General features: G+C 40.9%; 1 protein-coding gene, 1 long non-coding RNA gene and 1 other non-coding gene across 4 annotated transcripts in view; 1 reads left to right on the top strand and 2 right to left on the bottom strand.

Moving 5' to 3' along the window:
• The first annotated feature begins 382 nt into the window (after positions 1-382).
• Positions 383-15,054, top strand: LOC146680997 (uncharacterized). Its single transcript, XR_014918133.1, has 3 exons — positions 383-659; positions 8,731-8,840; positions 14,216-15,054. It is a non-coding gene; the product is annotated as an uncharacterized LOC146680997 (long non-coding RNA).
• The window catches only part of LOC146680960 (copper-transporting ATPase 2-like), a 57,501-nt gene continuing 45,424 nt past the window's right edge, over positions 6,128-18,204 (bottom strand). For both annotated transcript variants that reach the window (XM_085449112.1, XM_085449113.1), the window contains exons 10-21: positions 18,019-18,146; positions 17,190-17,344; positions 15,366-15,500; positions 15,096-15,290; positions 14,467-14,649; positions 14,210-14,393; positions 12,500-12,640; positions 12,231-12,373; positions 11,957-12,160; positions 11,762-11,879; positions 11,486-11,588; positions 6,128-10,448 (exon numbers count right to left, since the gene is read on the bottom strand). In XM_085449112.1, the coding sequence (XP_085305238.1) occupies positions 10,166-10,448; positions 11,486-11,588; positions 11,762-11,879; positions 11,957-12,160; positions 12,231-12,373; positions 12,500-12,640; positions 14,210-14,393; positions 14,467-14,649; positions 15,096-15,290; positions 15,366-15,500; positions 17,190-17,344; positions 18,019-18,146 (1,972 nt within the window). In that variant the 3' untranslated portion in view covers positions 6,128-10,165. The remainder of the gene's footprint in view (positions 10,449-11,485; positions 11,589-11,761; positions 11,880-11,956; positions 12,161-12,230; positions 12,374-12,499; positions 12,641-14,209; positions 14,394-14,466; positions 14,650-15,095; positions 15,291-15,365; positions 15,501-17,189; positions 17,345-18,018; positions 18,147-18,204) is intronic.
• On the bottom strand, positions 13,126-13,199 carry trnai-aau (transfer RNA isoleucine (anticodon AAU)). Its single transcript has one exon. It is a non-coding gene; the product is annotated as a tRNA-Ile (tRNA).

The raw sequence follows: 18,204 nt of genomic DNA, 5'->3' as shown, positions 1-18,204 counted from the left end.
AATGTTCTATTTAACATATTTCTAAATTGACTAAATCAGTTTTAAAAAATCGCCAACACTTTAATTTTATTACAATATAATAACATAAAAGATCACAAAATCTTAGAATGATTGAATGCTGCAGATACTCTTGTTGAAACACAGATAAAACACTTGTTTTCTTCTCCCTCAGTTTTCATTAAGATTCAAAACAGACAAAGCAGTCACCCTACTGCAGAGGAGAAGCCAGGCCCTCAGCAGCCCATTACCACCAGTGGCCAGGGAGGTTATTCTTCAGAAGCTGCTACAGCTCTCAAACCAGAGGAGCACACAACAAAGAGCTTGATTATATCTGTGAAGGGAACCATTAAACACAGCTGTATCACCAGTGTTGGGACTAACGCGTTATTAAGTAACGCGTTACAGTAACTACGTTATTATTGTGGTAACGAGCACAGTAACTAGTTATTATGCCAAAACCAGGAACGCGTTACTCGTTACTGGGATTTAGATAGGCTCGTTATTCGTTACTTCGTGTGGTGGCTATCGCGGAGCTTCCACAGATTCAATAACATTAGCAAGTGGTGGAGGCCAGCAGGTGGACGAAGGAAAAGGGAGGCAGGAGGAGGAGAGACCCGAAGCGGCCGCCGGGTCCGAGTGTCAGGTGAACTGAACTTCAGGTAAGAAGTTATGACCTGCAGTCTCTCTGGGTCAGATATAAACCAAGTTTAGGTGGAGTTTATTTTCGTTATGCTGACTCTTTCGTACTGCGTGCTAGCTAGCATGACGGAGTTTCTATACAGCTGGGTGGGTGCTATGAAGTTAATGATGCTGAACTTTATTTTGTTCATAAGGTTAATTATTAGAGTTGCCAGCCGTCCTGTAAAAAACAGAATCGTCTGTATTCAGAGAAAATATTTCGCGTTTCGTATTGAGGTGAAGAGGAACGCAGTTTGTCCCGGACTTCAGCTACAATGAAAAAGACACAAAGCTGGAGTTATTCTGTGTTTACGCTGCACAGCTGCCTCTTCTTCTCTCATCCTCTCACCCTCCCTCTCCTGTTTCTACTTCAATCATGAAACTGATCAATGATCAGCTGATCGGCTTTTCTCTCTTGTTTGTTTATCGCTCACTTTGCGCCAGAAAGAAGAAACCAGCGGATGTCGCGTTAAACAACAGCAGCACGTTTAAGCTTGATCAGCTGTTGTTAGAATTTATTTAATATTAATTTCTAGTATCAGCTGATGTTTGCTGGAGCCACAGCTGTAAATCTGCTGGTCATGATATGGTTTGGTTATCTGGTGAGAGGGAAACATGAAGATGAAACCAGGAGATGTCCTTACTGAATCATCAGAGCTGAACAGGTGATGGAGAAACAGGTTTACCTTTTAGGTGACATGAATGAGTTGAAGGGAAGTTATGAACGGTTTCTGAGAGACAAATAACCCCAGGATCCTTTTTTATGTAGCTGACAGCTGGTAACTGTGCAGGGGCGGGTCTAGCAAAGTGTTGCCAGGGGACCAGGTAGGGCATTAACAGGGAAAGGGGGGAACAAGGAAATACTTTTCTTTCATATTCTCATTTAAAAATGTCTAGCGTTAAAAATAATAATTATCTGAGTCTTACAACAAACGATTGATAGATTGAAGCATATATACCATCAGAACAGTGTACATCACAGTCACAACAGTGTTTGTTTTCATTCAAAGGCTTTATGATTATTCCTATAATGTTGGGCCGGTCTCTAGTCAAAATGCCCGGGCCGATTTTTTGTCCCAGTCCAGCCCTGTGTGCAGCTCATCTGCAGCCTGGTGTTACCTACATCTTCCTATTCAGAAGGCAGAATTTCTGAGTTCTGAGTACAATCTAAAGTGCATCGGCCCTGAACCTGGCACGATTACAGACCGAAAGCTGAGAGAGCAACAAACTCCCCAGAGTAATCCTGCAAGATGTGCAATATATTTTGACACGCTATTAAGTCAGAAGAGATTTGCGCAGGAAGTAGCTACAACAATGAAATATTACAAAACTGAATGAGAAGATGCCCTTCAAAGTCTGTAATGTAACAAAAAACAAACATTTTTTTAATCAGATACAAGCAGAAATCTTACAAGACTGTCTTTAAGACCACATCAACAAGACCGAAGTCAGTAAAGCGTGTTGTGAAACAATGACAATACCAGCCCTGCGTTTTTTGCAAAAAATTTGTCCTCAAAAAACGCACTGTGAAAAAAAGGACTGTACTGAGCATCTCACAACAAATTTGCTTTGCTTTTGAGCAACTTTTGAGCAGAGTTGCTACACTTGCTGTGGTGTGGTGTGTGGTGTGAACCGAAAAGGTCAGAGCAACACTTTGTTTACACACCACTTACATTCAGAGTGTGTGAGCTTTAATGGGAAAGCTGCTGTGCTGGGTGACTAATGTGAGGCAGAGGGAAGACGCTGGAGGTCTGGATCGGATCCACATGACAGAAAAGCAGGAACAGATTCAGTCCGAGTCATTCCTTTGATTCCAATCATCACATTTATGCAGCCACTAGGCCCAGGCTTTTCCAGCAGCCACTGGGCCCAGGACCCTCCTGCTCCACCAGGCCCAGGATCCTCCAGCAGCCACCAGGCCCAGGATCCTCCAGCAGCCACCAGGCCCAGGATCCTCCAGCAGCCACTAGGCCCCAGGCTCTTCCAGCAGCCACTGGGCCCAGGATCCTCCAGCAGCCACTAGGCCAAGGCTCTTCCAGCAGCCACTGGGCCCAGGACCCTCCTGCTCCACCAGGCCCAGGCTCTTCCAGCAGCCACCAGGCCCAGGCTCTTCCAGCAGCCACCAGGCCCAGGCTCTTCCAGCAGCCACCAGGCCCAGGCTCTTCCAGCAGCCACTAGGCCCAGGATCCTCCAGCAGCCACCAGGCCCAGGCTCCTGCAGCAGCCACTAGGCCCAGGCTCTTCCAGCAGCCACTAGGCCCAGGATCCTCCTCCTCCACCAGGCCCAGGATCCTCCAGCAGCCACCAGGCCCAGGATCCTCCAGCAGCCACCAGGCCCAGGCTCTTCCAGCAGCCACTAGGCCCAGGCTCTTCCAGCAGCCACCAGGCCCAGGATCCTCCAGCAGCCACCAGGCCCAGGCTCTTCCAGCAGCCACCAGGCCCAGGCTCTTCCAGCAGCCACCAGGCCCAGGCTCTTCCAGCAGCCACTAGGCCCAGGATCCTCCTCCTCCAGCAGCCACCAGGCCCAGGCTCTTCCAGCAGCCACTAGGCCCAGGCTCTTCCAGCAGCCACCAGGCCCAGGATCCTCCAGCAGCCACCAGGCCCAGGCTCTTCCAGCAGCCACTGGGCCCAGGCTCCTCTAGCAAGGCACCAACAAGTAAATCGACAGTGACTTCAACGGGCCATCACAAGGAAATACCAATCTCACCATTTTCAAAATGCCGCCTAAAAAAGCAAACCCAGGAGTTGAAGAGGAGTTGGAGGAGATTAGGAAATCGCTTAATTTCATGTCTGATGAAAGTGCCTAAACAACAAGGTATGCTACATGACCTAATGGATGAAATAAAACAACTAAAAAACCTCATAAAGGACAAGGACAAGAAAATAGACAACTTGGAACGGCGAATCGAGGACCTTGAACAATACACAAGAATGGATGATTTAGTCATAAGTGGACTGGAGACGCAACACCGAACCTACGCCAGAGTAACAGCTGGTGGAGGTAAAGACGGTGAAGATGCCCCGGTAGAGGAGCTGCAAACGCTTGAACAGCAAGTGATAAAATTCCTTCAAATGAAGAATGTAAGTATTCAGAGCCATCATATTGCAGCATGCCACACGCTCCCCAGAAAAGACAGTAAAACAAAGCCATCAATCATTCTTCGGTTTGTGAGTTGCAAAACAAAGATTGAGTTACTGAAACAGGGTAAGAAGCTAAAAGGGACTGGTGTGTGTTTAAATGAACATTTAACGAAAAAGACTGTTGAAATTGCAAGACAGGCACGCAGCCTGAAAAAACAAAATAAGATACAAGCGACATGGACGAGGAACTGCAAAGTAATGACTAAATGGCAATCCCGAAGAAGCGAAAGTTGTGATGATAAGAGAACTCAAAGACTTATAGCAATATAAATAATCAGGAATCTGCTATGGAATCTATTGGAAAAGCGACGATTGGATAATGAACAATGGGTATGGAAAGTGTTTCTGGCCTTACGGCTCAAAAACAATGGAAACAACAAAAACAAAAACACATAAATGACAAGTTTGGACACAGATTATAGGTTTCCATTCAGAGATATTGAAGAGGAAGACTTTGATTATGAAAAGGACTGTCAAGGTGGTTATTTTGCCACACACGCTGAGAAAACGAACTTCAAAACGTTTAACTATGCAGAGCACAACATGCATGACCCTGAAAGTAACATTGACCCAGATATAGGGCTGCTCGATTATGGCAAAAATGATAATCACGATTATTTTCACTGAAATTGAGATCACGATTATTTGACGATATTTATTTAACCCTTTAAGACCTACTATAGAACCAAGTCCACCAGAGCTTATATTATATTTTTACATGCTGTAGTGCCATTTGTGGGAGCATTTCAAGTTGCTATACATCAATACAACTGTTATAGCCCATATTTTAATAATATGTATGCATTAAGTGCATAGTAATTACATAAATTGCAAAAAAGTGCAATAAACTACAAAAAAAAATTGAAAATCGCTTTTGTTTTGTTTACATATATTTCTACTTGGAGAAATTTAAGAGGTTTATCCCTCAAAACTTTAAATACAATAAAGTTGCAAAAAATAGTTTCCCACCACAGGAAATTTATTTTGAGTGTCTTCATAGTTTTATTTTGGAGATACAGCAATTTTTATATACTGCAGGAAAAACAAAAAACAATCCTATGATGCAAATTTGCAAAGAAAACAGCATGTGCATCATTTCACTGTGGGAAGTGTTACGAACAGCTGATAGGAACGGCAAAGCGTGTTTCTGGAATATTATGTTTTTGTTCCTGCAAGCGCTTTTTATGCAATTTTTGCAAAGCTATATGTGGAACGAAACCGTGACCGAGGACAAGCTGATGGCATAAAATGTAAGTACAACTCCTCCGGTTTTATATGCAAAACAAATTATTGCGCTAGCTTACACGGTTCAGGTTCTACGGGGATTTAAAAATAGTTACGCAAAACGGAGCGTGCTGCTCTGACCGGCTTTAAAGGGTTAACAATGACTTTAAAAAATAATATAAAATAGTGTGCAACACCACTGAAGTTTTTTTTTTAAACTCTTTTCAACCAACGGCAGTCACTCTCCAAATAACTTCTGCTTAGCTTTCCGAGCTTCCCTCGGGTCCTCTTAATCAGCGGTCTCCAACTTTTTTTGCGCCACGGACCAGTTTATGCCCGACAATATTTTCACGGACCGGCCTTTAAGGTGTCGCGGATAAATTAGGGAGGGGCTAATAATCGGCTCAGTCATTTTTAATGATCGTTGAAAGCCCAGATCGTAATCGTGATTAAAATTCGATTAATTGAGCAGCCCTACCCAGATACCCACTTCTACAATAACACCAATAATACTTGTTAGTACTATACAGATGACCAATTCAATATAAATATTAAAATGGCAAATGCATTGTCGGTCAAACATTTCAATAGTAGAAGCCTGTATAAAAAAATTTCTAAAATTACAGAATGTTTAAGTAAGTTAAAAAAGTTTAATATAATTGCAATATCAGAAACATGGCTCGATAATGAGAAAGTTAGTGAAATGGGACTGGAAGGATACGAATTATTTACAATGAACAGGGTGAATAAAAAAGGAGGCAGTGTTGCTTTATATGTAGATAAAGTTTTGAAATGTAGTCTGATTGAATGTATGTCAAGCACCATAGATAACGTATTGGAATGTGTCACTATTGAAATCCATGTTGAAAAAGCTAACTATATAATTATAAGTTGCATCTATAGGACACCAGGTTCATGCCTTGAGATATTCAATGAAAAACTTGCTGCTATGTTTAGCAACCTAAATGATAAAAAAGTGCAAATAATTTGTGGTGATTTTAATATAGATTTGCTAAACCCAAATGGACATCAGAAAACAACAGATTTCATAAATACAATGTATAGTAACTCCCTTTTCCCTGTAATTATAAAACCAAGTAGAATAACAATTGATACAGCTACATTGATAGATAATATATTCACAAATAAAATTGACCATGAAATAGTAGGTGGACTTCTTATAACTGATATAAGCGATCATCTTCCTGTTTTTGCAATTTTTCAAAATTATTTTGGGATTAAAACTAAACAAAAGAATCAAATATTTGATATGATACGACATAGAACAACAAGAGCCATTGCTGCCCTCCAGGTGGACTTAAAGGAACACAGTTGGAATGAGGTTTTTGCAAATGAAGATTCAAATAGTGCATATGATGCATTCTTATCAACAGTAATTTCACTATATGAAAAACATTGTCCTTTATTGAAGATCACTAGAAAGCATCACAGATCAAATAAGCCATGGATCACAAAGGGGATAGAAGATGCATGTAAAAAGAAAAATAATCTATATAAGAGATTCATAAAACAGAGGACAAAAGATGCTGAAATAAAGTACAAGTTATATAAAAATAGATCAGTAAATATTATAAGAACAAGTAAGAAAGAATATTACCACAAATTATTGGAGCAAAGTAGAAGTAACACACAAGAAACATGGAGGATATTAAACAGTATAATCAAAAAGGGCTCAAAAAATAAGAATTATCCAGATTATTTTAAAAAAGATAAAGATATTGTGCTTGATAAAACTAAAGACATTGCAAATGAATTTAATGATTTCTTTGTAAATGTTGGCTTTAATTTAGCAAAAGAAATTCCAGAGTCAAGAAATAATGACCTAAATAAACATATTACTCAGAATGTGTCCTCCATGTTTATTGGTGCTGCAACTCATAGAGAAATAATTAACATTGTGAAGACATTTAAAAATAAAAAGTCCACTGACTGTTTTGGTATTGACATGATATTAGTTAAAAGTATTATAGAATATATAGTGCAACCTTTCGCATACATTTGTAATCTGTCCTTTCAAACTGGTGTGTTTCCCTCACAAATGAAAATAGCAAAAGTTATTCCAATCCATAAAAACGGAGAGAGATGTCAGTTTACCAATTATAGGCCAATATCACTACTCCCACAGTTCTCAAAAATTTTAGAAAAGTTATTTGTTAATAGACTTGATAAATATATTGAGAAGCATAATCTCCTAAGTGATAACCAATATGGCTTTAGAGTGAAAAGGTCCACTTCGATGGCAGTGATGGAACTTGTTGAAGGGATATCGAATGCTATAGATAATAAGGAATATACTGTTGGTGTTTTTATAGACTTAAAAAAGGCGTTTGATACAATTGATCATTCTATATTAATGAATAAACTAGAGAGATATGGCATAAGAGGGATAGCATACAAGTGGATGAAAAGTTACCTGGATGAAAGATATCAATATGTCGAATTCAATAATGTAAAATCTAAGCAGTTGAAGGTAACTTGTGGTGTTCCTCAGGGCTCTGTGCTGGGCCCTAAATTATTTATATTATATATAAATGACATATGTAGCATTTCCAAACTGTTAAAATGTGTATTGTTTGCTGATGATACCACTCTGTACTGCTCAGATAAAAACCTAGAACAGCTTTTGACTACAGTGGAAAAGGAGTTAAATATATTTAAAAAACTGGTTTGATGTAAATAAGTTATCATTAAATATAAAGAAAACAAAAGTGATTATTTTTGGCACTAGACAAATGAAAAATGTATCTAAAATCAGGGTTAATGGAATTGGAATTGAAAGAGTGTACGAAAATAAATTCCTTGGAGTGATAATTGATGATAAGCTGAGTTGGAAGTCTCATATAAACCACGTGAAAACAAAAATGTCAAAAACCATTGCTATTCTCTATAAAACAAAGCATGTCCTGAACAAAAAATCATTATACACACTTTATTGTACTCTGTTGCTTCCATATATGACTTACTGTCTGGAGATATGGGGTAATGCATATAAAACGAACACTCTTCCTATTTTCAAGTTACAAAAAAGAGCTATAAGAATTATAAACCAATCAAACTATATAGAACCAACTAACATTTTGTTTAATAATCTGAATACCCTGAAATTTTATGATTTAGTTGAATATAAAATGGCACAGATAATGTATAAAGCACAAAATAACTTGCTTTGCCCCAGTACTCAGAAGCTGTTCAAAGTCAGAGAAAGTCAATATGACTTAAGGGGAACAGATTTCTTTAAAAAAAAACAAGATGAGGACAAATATAAAGCAGAGATGTGTTTCTATTAGAGGAGTTAACCTGTGGAATAGTTATGACAGTGATTTTAAAAGGTGTAGTTCATTTTCCTTGTTTAAAAATAGAGTATTAGAAAAATATATAAATCAAGAATGAAAAGAGCGAAAAAAAAGTTTTTAAAACACATTTAATATCTCTTGACCTTTTGAAGGGGTCTGGATCCCTAGTTTGGTTCCACTGAGTGTTGACAAACTTCTGTTCAGGTTTGTAGCCACCAGTTTTTGAACACCTGTTTTTTAAGCCTTAAGTTTTGACACTAGACATGGATCTGACTTTGAAACCATATGGTTACTGATTGATGAGTTGTAATTGATAAGCCAGACCACAAGATATTTACTGAGAGCTTAATAATGTATGGTTTGTTATCTCACAGTGCATAACCTTGGAGGATTACAACCACGACTACAAACACTTCAAGCTGGCAAAGTTGGCTAGTGGCAGGATTGCAAGGATACCAGAGGCACTAAAAGGAACGTTTACAAGGTGGGACTAAGACCTGCTGTGATGTATGGTTTGGAGACAGTGGCACTGCCAGGAAGCAGAGCTGAGGATGTAAGATTCCCATCAGAAGGGACAAGAATGACAGACATGAACCAGTCCCTAGGGCTGCGAGAGTGGGGCCTTATCCACTTGACCTTAAATTAGTATCGTGATTCTCAGTCCCTCCAAGTTTGCTCCAAAACGCAGGGTTGGTTGGAGGAAGGGTTGAAGCAATCACTGAAGACCTCACGGGATCGTCATTTCAAAAAGCTCCCACAGAGAAATGTGCTGACACACTAGCAAAAAGATTTATTTGTCAGTTATGTCAAAATAATTTTACATTGTGGACACATACAGCCCACTTTTTACTTTAAGTGGGCCAGACCTGTGATTTTAAGGTTTTGTTCCTGATAACCAAAAAGAAATGAATGAGAGCAAATTACATTTTGTGAGCACCAGCCTTGCTTCTAGACTCACTATAATAGGGAGCTAATTAGTAGCCCTTTGACTTGTTCTCTTGGCAGGCGTGAATAATGACACGAATAAAGGCGTACCAGGTTACAGCTGTGCTTTTCCTGCTTCCATATGTCAGACTGTCGTAATAAAAAAGTCTATTGTGCAGGCTAAGTGCGAGACACGAGTCATATTTATAACCCTGACGTCCATATATCTACTCACTCGTAATTAAGCTCAACAAGATGTGAAACTAACTATAGAATCCATGTGTGAGGTCATTTGATTAATGCGCCCCATTAATTAACCCTGGCACAGTGTGAAGCAGATATGGAAAAAAAGAAAGGAAAAAATACTGCACTCCAATTTTTTGTCTTCACATCTGTGAAGCTTTAGTGGAAAATATCCCACAAGGCAACATGAAAAGAGTAGTTTTCTTCTCTGGAGTGTTTTTATTTTCTTCTTGGATTTGGTGGAACTTAAGTTGCATTGAGAATGTGCAAATTTGCAAACAAATCACAAAATCAGATGAAACGGATGAAGAGATATTTACACAGAAAATGATTTCCCTCTATCAACACATGCATTATTTATAAGCTCTCAGATCCACACTCTCACTGACGGCCTTATCCGAACAGTAGCTTTACTCTGACTCGTGGATATTGTAAAAGTCGATTTGCACCGAAGTTATTTGTCTGGAGGATTTATGTGACACATAAGCAAACCGACTTTATACATGTGGCTTCAGTAAAACTTTAATGTTACATCAAAATAAAAGAGCACTTTAGGTTTGACAATTAGTGTATTTACATTAAAAAAAATTTTTTTAGTCATAAACATGAGTACCAGGTAAAAAACATCTTCCTGTTTTCCCTTTACAACACGTTGAGGACGTCTGCAGTCTGGTGCTCCAGCAGGGAGTAGCGGTTCTGCTCCTCAGCAACAACCTTAATGGATGCCCCTTGACTGGGTGAGCGGCTGGAGAAGCCGGGTGGAGTCATGCCGCTTGGGTTCCTCTGTTCCCGAGTTGCGTTGGGGAGAGCGGGACTGTGCCGCCGGCCGTCCAGACCCAGATGTGTGCTGATCTGAGACGAACGAAGGCTCCTCATTTGGCCTCTAGCACGCATCTCATAGAGCTCCACTGAGGTTTTCTTGTACCTGGAGGAAATACGGGGTGATTAATTTCACTACTAAACTCAAGCGCGAGTGAAAACAGACCAGGTATGCGGGAGAAAGGAAAACATAAGCTTCATATCACATAAAGTTTATTGTGTTCATCTGGACGCTGAGATTTCAGACAGATAAAGGCTTTTAGTCTGAGCTGACTGCAGGTTTCCCCACTGTATCAACAGTATATTTACATAATTAATGATACTGGCACCACTGACTAACTAACAATGGGCTGTGAGGTCAGTTTCATGATCATGATTACCCCAACTGGTTGCAGCAGATGGCTGCCCCTCCCTGAGCCTGGTTCTGCTGGAGGTTTTCTTCCTGTTAAAAGGGAGGTTTTCCTTCCCACTGTCGCCAAAGTGCTTGCTCATAGGGGGTCATTTGCTTATTGGGTTTTTCTCTGTATGTAATATTGTAGGGTCTACCTTAAAATATAAAGCGCCTTGAGGTGACTGTTGTGTGATTTTGCATTATATAAATAAAAACAAATTAAATCATTGAAATGCAGATTTTCCTTGTCTAGTATGGGGTGAACCTGTGACCTTGGCATTATTAGCACCACACTCTAACCATCTGAGCCAACCGGCTGGAATCCCTATGAGCAAAAATGTCCTAAGAAAATGTCCCCCATGCCATTACACCACCACTCCCAAGATCAATTGTTGATATAAAGCAGGATGAATTCATTTATTCATACTGTTTTCGTCAGATTCTAAACTGAAATAGACTCATCCGACCACGGAATATGTTTCCAGATATCTATTGTCCAATTTTGGTGAGCCCCTGTGATCAGTGTTGCCAACTCCTCAGTAAGGAAAATTGCTATTGGCTGTCCTAAAAGTCGCTAGAAGTCGCTAAATGACATCATCGCCTAATTTCCATAATTGGTCATGCTAATCTAATTGTAACCTATGTTGTTGGAGAGAGAAATAACATCGTGGAAGAGACATAAAGTGAGTAAAAAACGTCCTAAATGCATTTAAGTGTAAACGCATAGATAATGTAAACGCAGAAGGACTCACATTTTCAGCAGTAAAGAAGACAGGACCACTGAAACTGATGAGGCGGCCATTGCAGCTGAGCCCATCCAGGGTTGGAGCACCAGGCCAACGGGCATGAACACACCTACGACCAACAGTTCACATTTGAGAAAGAGGCACCTCAATGTCATCCACAATGTGCCAGGATAAGAATAATTTCTGATTTCATTTTGGATTTTGGTTTCCCAAAATATCGAGCTTGCACGTTCACCTTGACTAGAGTCCGTTATTGGTTCAGGATTTTACTGTAGCTCTCACCTGCAGCAATTGGTATTCCAACAAGATTGTAGAAGAGAGCAAAGACAAAGTTGATCCTTATCCGACGCACCGTCTTCTTGGACAGCTCGATGCTGGCCACCACATCTAGCAGGTCATTCTGCAGAGCGCGAAAAGCTTCAAGTGAGACAGTTTAAACGAGCCAATGTATCTGCACACAGACTATCTGCCACCTACTCGGATCAAGACAATGTCAGCCGCCTCAATAGCCACATCGGTGCCTGTCCCGATTGCGATGCCGACGTCGGCACGGGCGAGGGCGGGGGAGTCGTTCACGCCATCTCCCACCATGGCCACCCTCAGGCCTCGTTTCTGCAGCTCCTGGACTTTTGCCACCTTGTGTGATGGCAGCACTTCTGCAAATACCTTTCTGATCCCCACCTGCAGCCAATCAAACGCTTTGATTACATGTTAAACATTCAGGTAGATTTTAAGAGTGTGCAAGTGTTACCTGTGCTGCTATGGCTTTAGCTGTGCGCCTGTTGTCTCCCGTCATCATCACCACCTCAATGCCCATAGTGTTCAGTGTATGCACTGCTAATGCTGACTCTGCTTTCACCGTGTCTGCGATGGCTAACATTGCACACAAAACACCTACACACACACACACACACACACACACACACACACACACACACACACACACACACACACAAACAGCATAAGATGAAGTTTAAATGTGGCACCAAAGCCACAAAGAAAACCTTGATTTCCCCTCACCATCTATAGCCACCAGTATGGCTGTCTGCCCTTTGGTTTCGTGGCTCGACATCGCGGCATCCACATCTGCTCCTATGTGGTGGCCATTCCTCCTCATCCACTCTCTGTTTCCAATCAGGACAGAATAAAACAGCCCTTCAGCTGGAAATAGAAGAATGTGATTAAAAACAATGACTGCTTACAGTTACACCTCACTAGCACCAGGTTGGACGCTCTTTGCCTTCAGAACTGCCGTGATTCTTCATGGCATAGATTCAACAAGTTTCTGAATGGTACTCTTTGTGGTCATCTGCTGCTTTTGAGATGGTCTTCTGCATACCTTGGTTGTAACGAGTGATTATTTGAGTTACTGTTGCCTTTGTCTAACTAAGTGAATAATTTCCCCTTTTCAGACCATTCTCTGTAAACCTTAAATATGGTGATGTGGGAAATATCTGAAAAACTCAGACCAAAAATCATGCCACGTTCAAAGTCACTTAATCACTTCCAAACTCTGATGCTCAATTTGAACTTCAGCAGGTCACTTGTTAACATCGCTGCCAACTGAACATGCATAGCTTGAAAAAACAAAACAAAAAAGCTAGCCAGTGTCTGGGCTCTACAAAGAACTCTTCGTTGTGATTCTGTGGCCAGTATGGGGCTTGAACCCATGACCTTGGCGTTATTAGCACCACGCTCTGACGATCTGAGCTAACTGGCCTACACAGCGGTTTCCTGAGGGGTTTAACACTGTCTATTAATTTTAATTAATAGACAAATGCTTCACTACTATAAACTTCAATAGAATATTCTGGTATCTGTACTTGAGTAGTTTTTTTCTGACAACTTTACTCCCTACATTTAAAAATATATATCTGTACTTTATACTCCTTACGTTTTCAAAAGGGGTCCATGAATTTATACTCGGGGGTGAAACATTTCTTCAAATTCAAATTCAAATTTTATTTTATTTTATTTCTTTAAGTGACCGGTTATTACAAATTACCTAACAACTATACACTGTGTAAGATAAAGACAGTATAAACAGTATAGTGTCAGTGTAGAGGATGGACATTAGCCATGATAGCTGTGAAACATCTGCTGAAACATCTTGTTGAATTCAGTTATGTGCATCTGCAAAGAGCAGCAGGTCAGCTGATTACAGCCTGTACACTAAGAAAATCTACTGAAGCTCATATTAGAAATTATTGTGAGTTGTGATTCTATTCCCCACACTGAGCCACTACAACCAATTTCAGGTTTCCCCACCTGCTAAATCCAGGTGCAATCCTTGACTGTTCTCATTTTCCTGTTTATGTGTGGAGCCAAAGGCACCCTCTACAATGTAGGCAACAGAAAAAAGTTTTGTTTTTTTCATTCACTTTCACTGCAGGGGACCTACATAACAGATCACACTGAGTATATTCATTTAAATTTAAATTCAAATAATTTTTGAATTCTTGTGTTCTAATGTTATTTTATTATTATATTAACACAGCACATGGTTCAGTTACCTCTGTACAAAAGTGGTTAATAGACTACTTTTTACTTTTAGTACATTTCAGAGCCTGTACTTTTATACTTTTACTTGAGTAATAAAGTTGCTTTAGTACTTCAACTTTTACTGGAGTATTTTTAACCCAGGTATTTGTACTTCTACTTAACTAAAAAAATCTGTACTTTTGCCACCTCTGCTTTGAATAAAGTTTACAGTTACAGTTTTTTTCTGACCTGCAGAGGTGGACTCTCCTGCAGGCAGCATGCTGCTTTCTTCAATAGTAGCCCCCGGCAGCAGGAATCGCTCCTCGCTCGGCTGCAGCAGCAGATGTTCCACGCTGGACACCCGGCAGCTGATCCCACAGCCGGACACGGCCTGGAAGTCCTGGCAGCACCCGAGGACATCGGAGCCCAGCTCCTGTCAGAAAGTTGATAGAAAGTCAGTAAAGTTTTCTCCTGAACAAAAAGGCAGGCATAAATAGACCTCTCACCTGTTTGCAGTATTTGGCAACTGCTATGCCTAGCGGGTGCTCGCTGCTGGCCTCGGCGGTACCCACCACTGCCAGGATCTTCCTCAGGGGCATGCGGGCCACTTCCCACAACACCAGGACTCGAGTCACCCGCGGCACGCCGTTTGTAATAGTGCCAGTTTTATCAAACATCACCACACTGATCTGATTGAGACACATAGAGGTCAGTGTCAGGTTTAAAAGGGTTTCTAAGAGGTGCCTTATTACACTCTGAGCACTGCACTCTAAACATTCCTTCTCAAGATCACTTGATATTATTATTTATTCGATTTTTATAATGTATTTATTTACTTGTTTTTTTTATTTATAACATATTTGATCTCTGGTTGGAGGGGCCCATTTCTGCCTCAGGTCCCAACAGATGCTAGAATCGCCCCTGGCTGTAATCAAGCAGCAATGCCACATGGTGTCACCAGTTAATTAGAATAGAGGCCGACGCAAATATTAAAGTGAAATGTTACATTTCTGTGGTTGTTCCAGCTCTTTTCTCTTTCATTTATTCGCTCATTACAGACATATTTTCTTTCTACCCGCTTCAGTGTTTCGGCAGTTTTTAAAAAAAAGCATTAAATGAATCGTAAGGGTCTCGCCTTATGTGCCATCTCCAGCGGCTCGCCTCCTTTAATGAGGATGCCGTTCTGAGCGCCGACCCCCGTGCCAACCATGACCGCCGTCGGAGTTGCCAGCCCCAGAGAGCAGGGGCAGGCGATGGAGAGAACGGTGATGGACGCCTGGAAGGCGAAGCGGATGATGACCTCTGCCTTGGAGATGCTCTGGTTGTAACCCTTTGAGGAGGAGAGTGGTGTGATCAGGCTACAGCTGTTTTTATTCACACACAAGTCGTCTGCATGCACACTTACCGGGAAGTTCTCCTTCACAATGTCGAAGTTGACAAAGCCAATGGCCAGCCACACTATCAGTGTTAACAGGGACACGATAACAATGAAGGGCACGAAGTAGCCACTGAGTCTATCTGCAAACTGCTGGATGGGGGCCTGAGGAGGAGAAGGGAAAGCAAAATTAGGAGTGTCCTGTACATTAAGAACAGTGAGTGACCTTTAAAGGCAACAAGTGGCCAGTATGGGGGTTGAACTCATGACCTTGACGTTATTAGCAACACAGTCTAATCGGCTGAGCTAATTGGGCAACTGGAAGACAAAGCAAAACGTCTAAATGTGGAAAAGTCTAAATGACAAAGGAATCCAAAATTTTTATCCTTACTTATTCACGCAGAACCAGGGGCAAAATACAACATAGTTTAGTGTTAACAGTCTCTTTTTGTGAACACTCTCTTTTGAGTGTACAGTGTCTGCACACCTCGGTAGCAGTAAGCACTGCCTTTATCATAACTACACTGTAAAAACTCAGCAACAAGAACTTTTCAACCATGCAGGACTTCCAGCCCTCCAAGAGCAGGTTCTTTATGGAACTTTATGCATTTGCCATGCTGTCCACATGACAGCCAATCGTATTACAGTAAATTTATCACTGTTAGACAACCATACGAACTGAAACGTGACCTTGGTTTCTTGGTTCATCTCTTGAGTTGGGAGCTTGCTTGAATGATTCATAGTAGAGTGTTAAGTGGCTTAACAAACAAAAATAATAAATTAAAAATTTCCTTTAAAAATGCTCAGGTACAAGGACTGGACTGAAAATGAGTCCAAAGAAACAGTTTAAAGAGCTTCAGAAAGCTGGAGAACTATTGTTCAAGAAAGTCTGTAAGCTATTAAGGGACTGCTGCAAATATTCCATTTGTGTCATCCGATCATATAAAAACAGTCCAAAATGCGGCGGCCCGCCTCCTGACTGGTACCAGGAAATTTTGCCATATTACTCCTGTCCTAGCTAGCCTGCATTGGCTGCCCATAAAGTACCGTATTCAATTTAAAATATTACTCCTTACGTTCAAAACTATTAATGAATTAGCGCCAAGTTATCTTAGTGAACTTCTCAGGCCACATATTCCTGCTAGAACACTTAGATCTGCTACTCAACTACTTCTGACACAACCTAGATCTCGGCTGAAGTCTCGGGGTGACCGTGCGTTTGCTCTGGCTGCCCCGGTACTGTGGAATAACCTCCCTCTTGCTATCCACGCCTCTGATTCTATTGCACTGTTTAAATCACGACTAAAGACCCACTTATTCAATTTTGCCTTTCCTTCTAGTTAACATGTCACACTATGCAGGGATAGCTCAGTAGGTAGAGTGGTTGCCCCATGATCGGAAGGTCGGGGGTTCGATTCCCCTTAACAGCTACCCTGAGGTACCCCTGAGCAAGGTACCGTCCCTACACACTGCTCCCCGGGCGCCCAATGGCTGCTCACTGAGTGAATGGGTTAAATGCAGAGAGCAATTTCCCCACGGGGCTCAATAAAGTACAATAATGTACACACTTTCTTTCTTCTTATGCACTTTTATGCTCATTTAATTCCTTGTTTGTTCTGTATCTGCTGCTTCTCCTATGTATCAGTGACAGTTATCTGCTTGCATACCTAGTACTTGCTTTGGTCATCTTTCTATTTCCATTATCTTCCTTTTATTCTCTATGTTACTTGTTAAGCACCTTGGTATAAGCTTGGTTTTAAGTGTGCTTTATAAATAAAGTTTATTATCACTGTCATTATTATTAAACACATGTGAGTAACCTTATAGTTTAAAATTGTGATTTTTATAGCTTACCTTAGAGGTCTGTGCCTCTTCGACCAGTTTGACTATTTGTGACAGTGTTGTTTCAGTACCGACGTGAGTGGCCTCCACCAGAAGGGCACCGTGAGCGTTAATGGAGCCGGCAATCACCAAACTGCCCACCTTCTTACTAACGGGCATTGGCTCACCTGACAGAAAGAGAGGGAAAAAAATTGCAACAAGTGACTAAATGATGGTGTCACAGTCATCTTCTGCCTTTTGTGTAACTGTGGTTTGTTTCTGCTCCAGAGGTCCTTTCAGAGGCTCAACTGCTCAACCACTCTCTGCTGGATCACTGGCTTTCACCCCTTCTTCTTCACCCACCAATCACCTACCAGCTGTAATTAAGAACTGGCTTTCTCGAGCACTCTTGCTTGTTACAGCAGTCCAAAGTTGTGGCCTCAGACTCATGAAATTTTGATATTTCTGATTAATTTCCCTTTATCTTTTTATGTCAGTATTCTTAGTTCTTTTTTTTTTCTAGTTCTGGTTCCTAATAAATTGGTATAAAATCAGATTCTTTGATATTCAATAGGTTGAATCTAAAAAATGCCAGATGATTCTTTTTATTGAAATGAATGTTTTTTCAAACCTGCATGCAAAAAAATTTTTACCTACACAAACCAGACATCTCTGATTACATTTATAAGACTTTATAACTTAATTACACAAATGTAACCTCTGGGACTAAAGATCTGCAATGCATGCCACTTGTTCTGCCACACAGAGACGGAAAACTCACAGAAATTAATTCTAAATTTGGCTTAAGATGCCTGAAATCCACATTCAAAGCCAAGGATTCGCATCATTCACTCCCTCCTACCTGTAATCAAGGACTCATCTGCCATGGAGTTCCCTTCAATCACTTTCCCATCGACTGGGAACTTCCCTCCAGGAACAACCTTCACAATATCGCCCCTCTGAACGAGCTCCACCAGCACCTGCTCCTCACTGAGGCATAAAAATATTTTTACAGACACACACGTCATGTACCACAGAGGTGATGGTT

The sequence above is a fragment of the Copadichromis virginalis genome, linkage group LG23, assembly GCF_057382275.1.
Source record: "Copadichromis virginalis isolate Kocher_CV1m ecotype Utaka linkage group LG23, C_Virginalis_male_GT1.1, whole genome shotgun sequence".
In the NCBI taxonomy this organism is placed as follows: domain Eukaryota; kingdom Metazoa; phylum Chordata; class Actinopteri; order Cichliformes; family Cichlidae; genus Copadichromis; species Copadichromis virginalis.
Note: the sequence above shows the minus strand (reverse complement) of the source record. Positions and strands in the feature narration are given on the sequence as shown.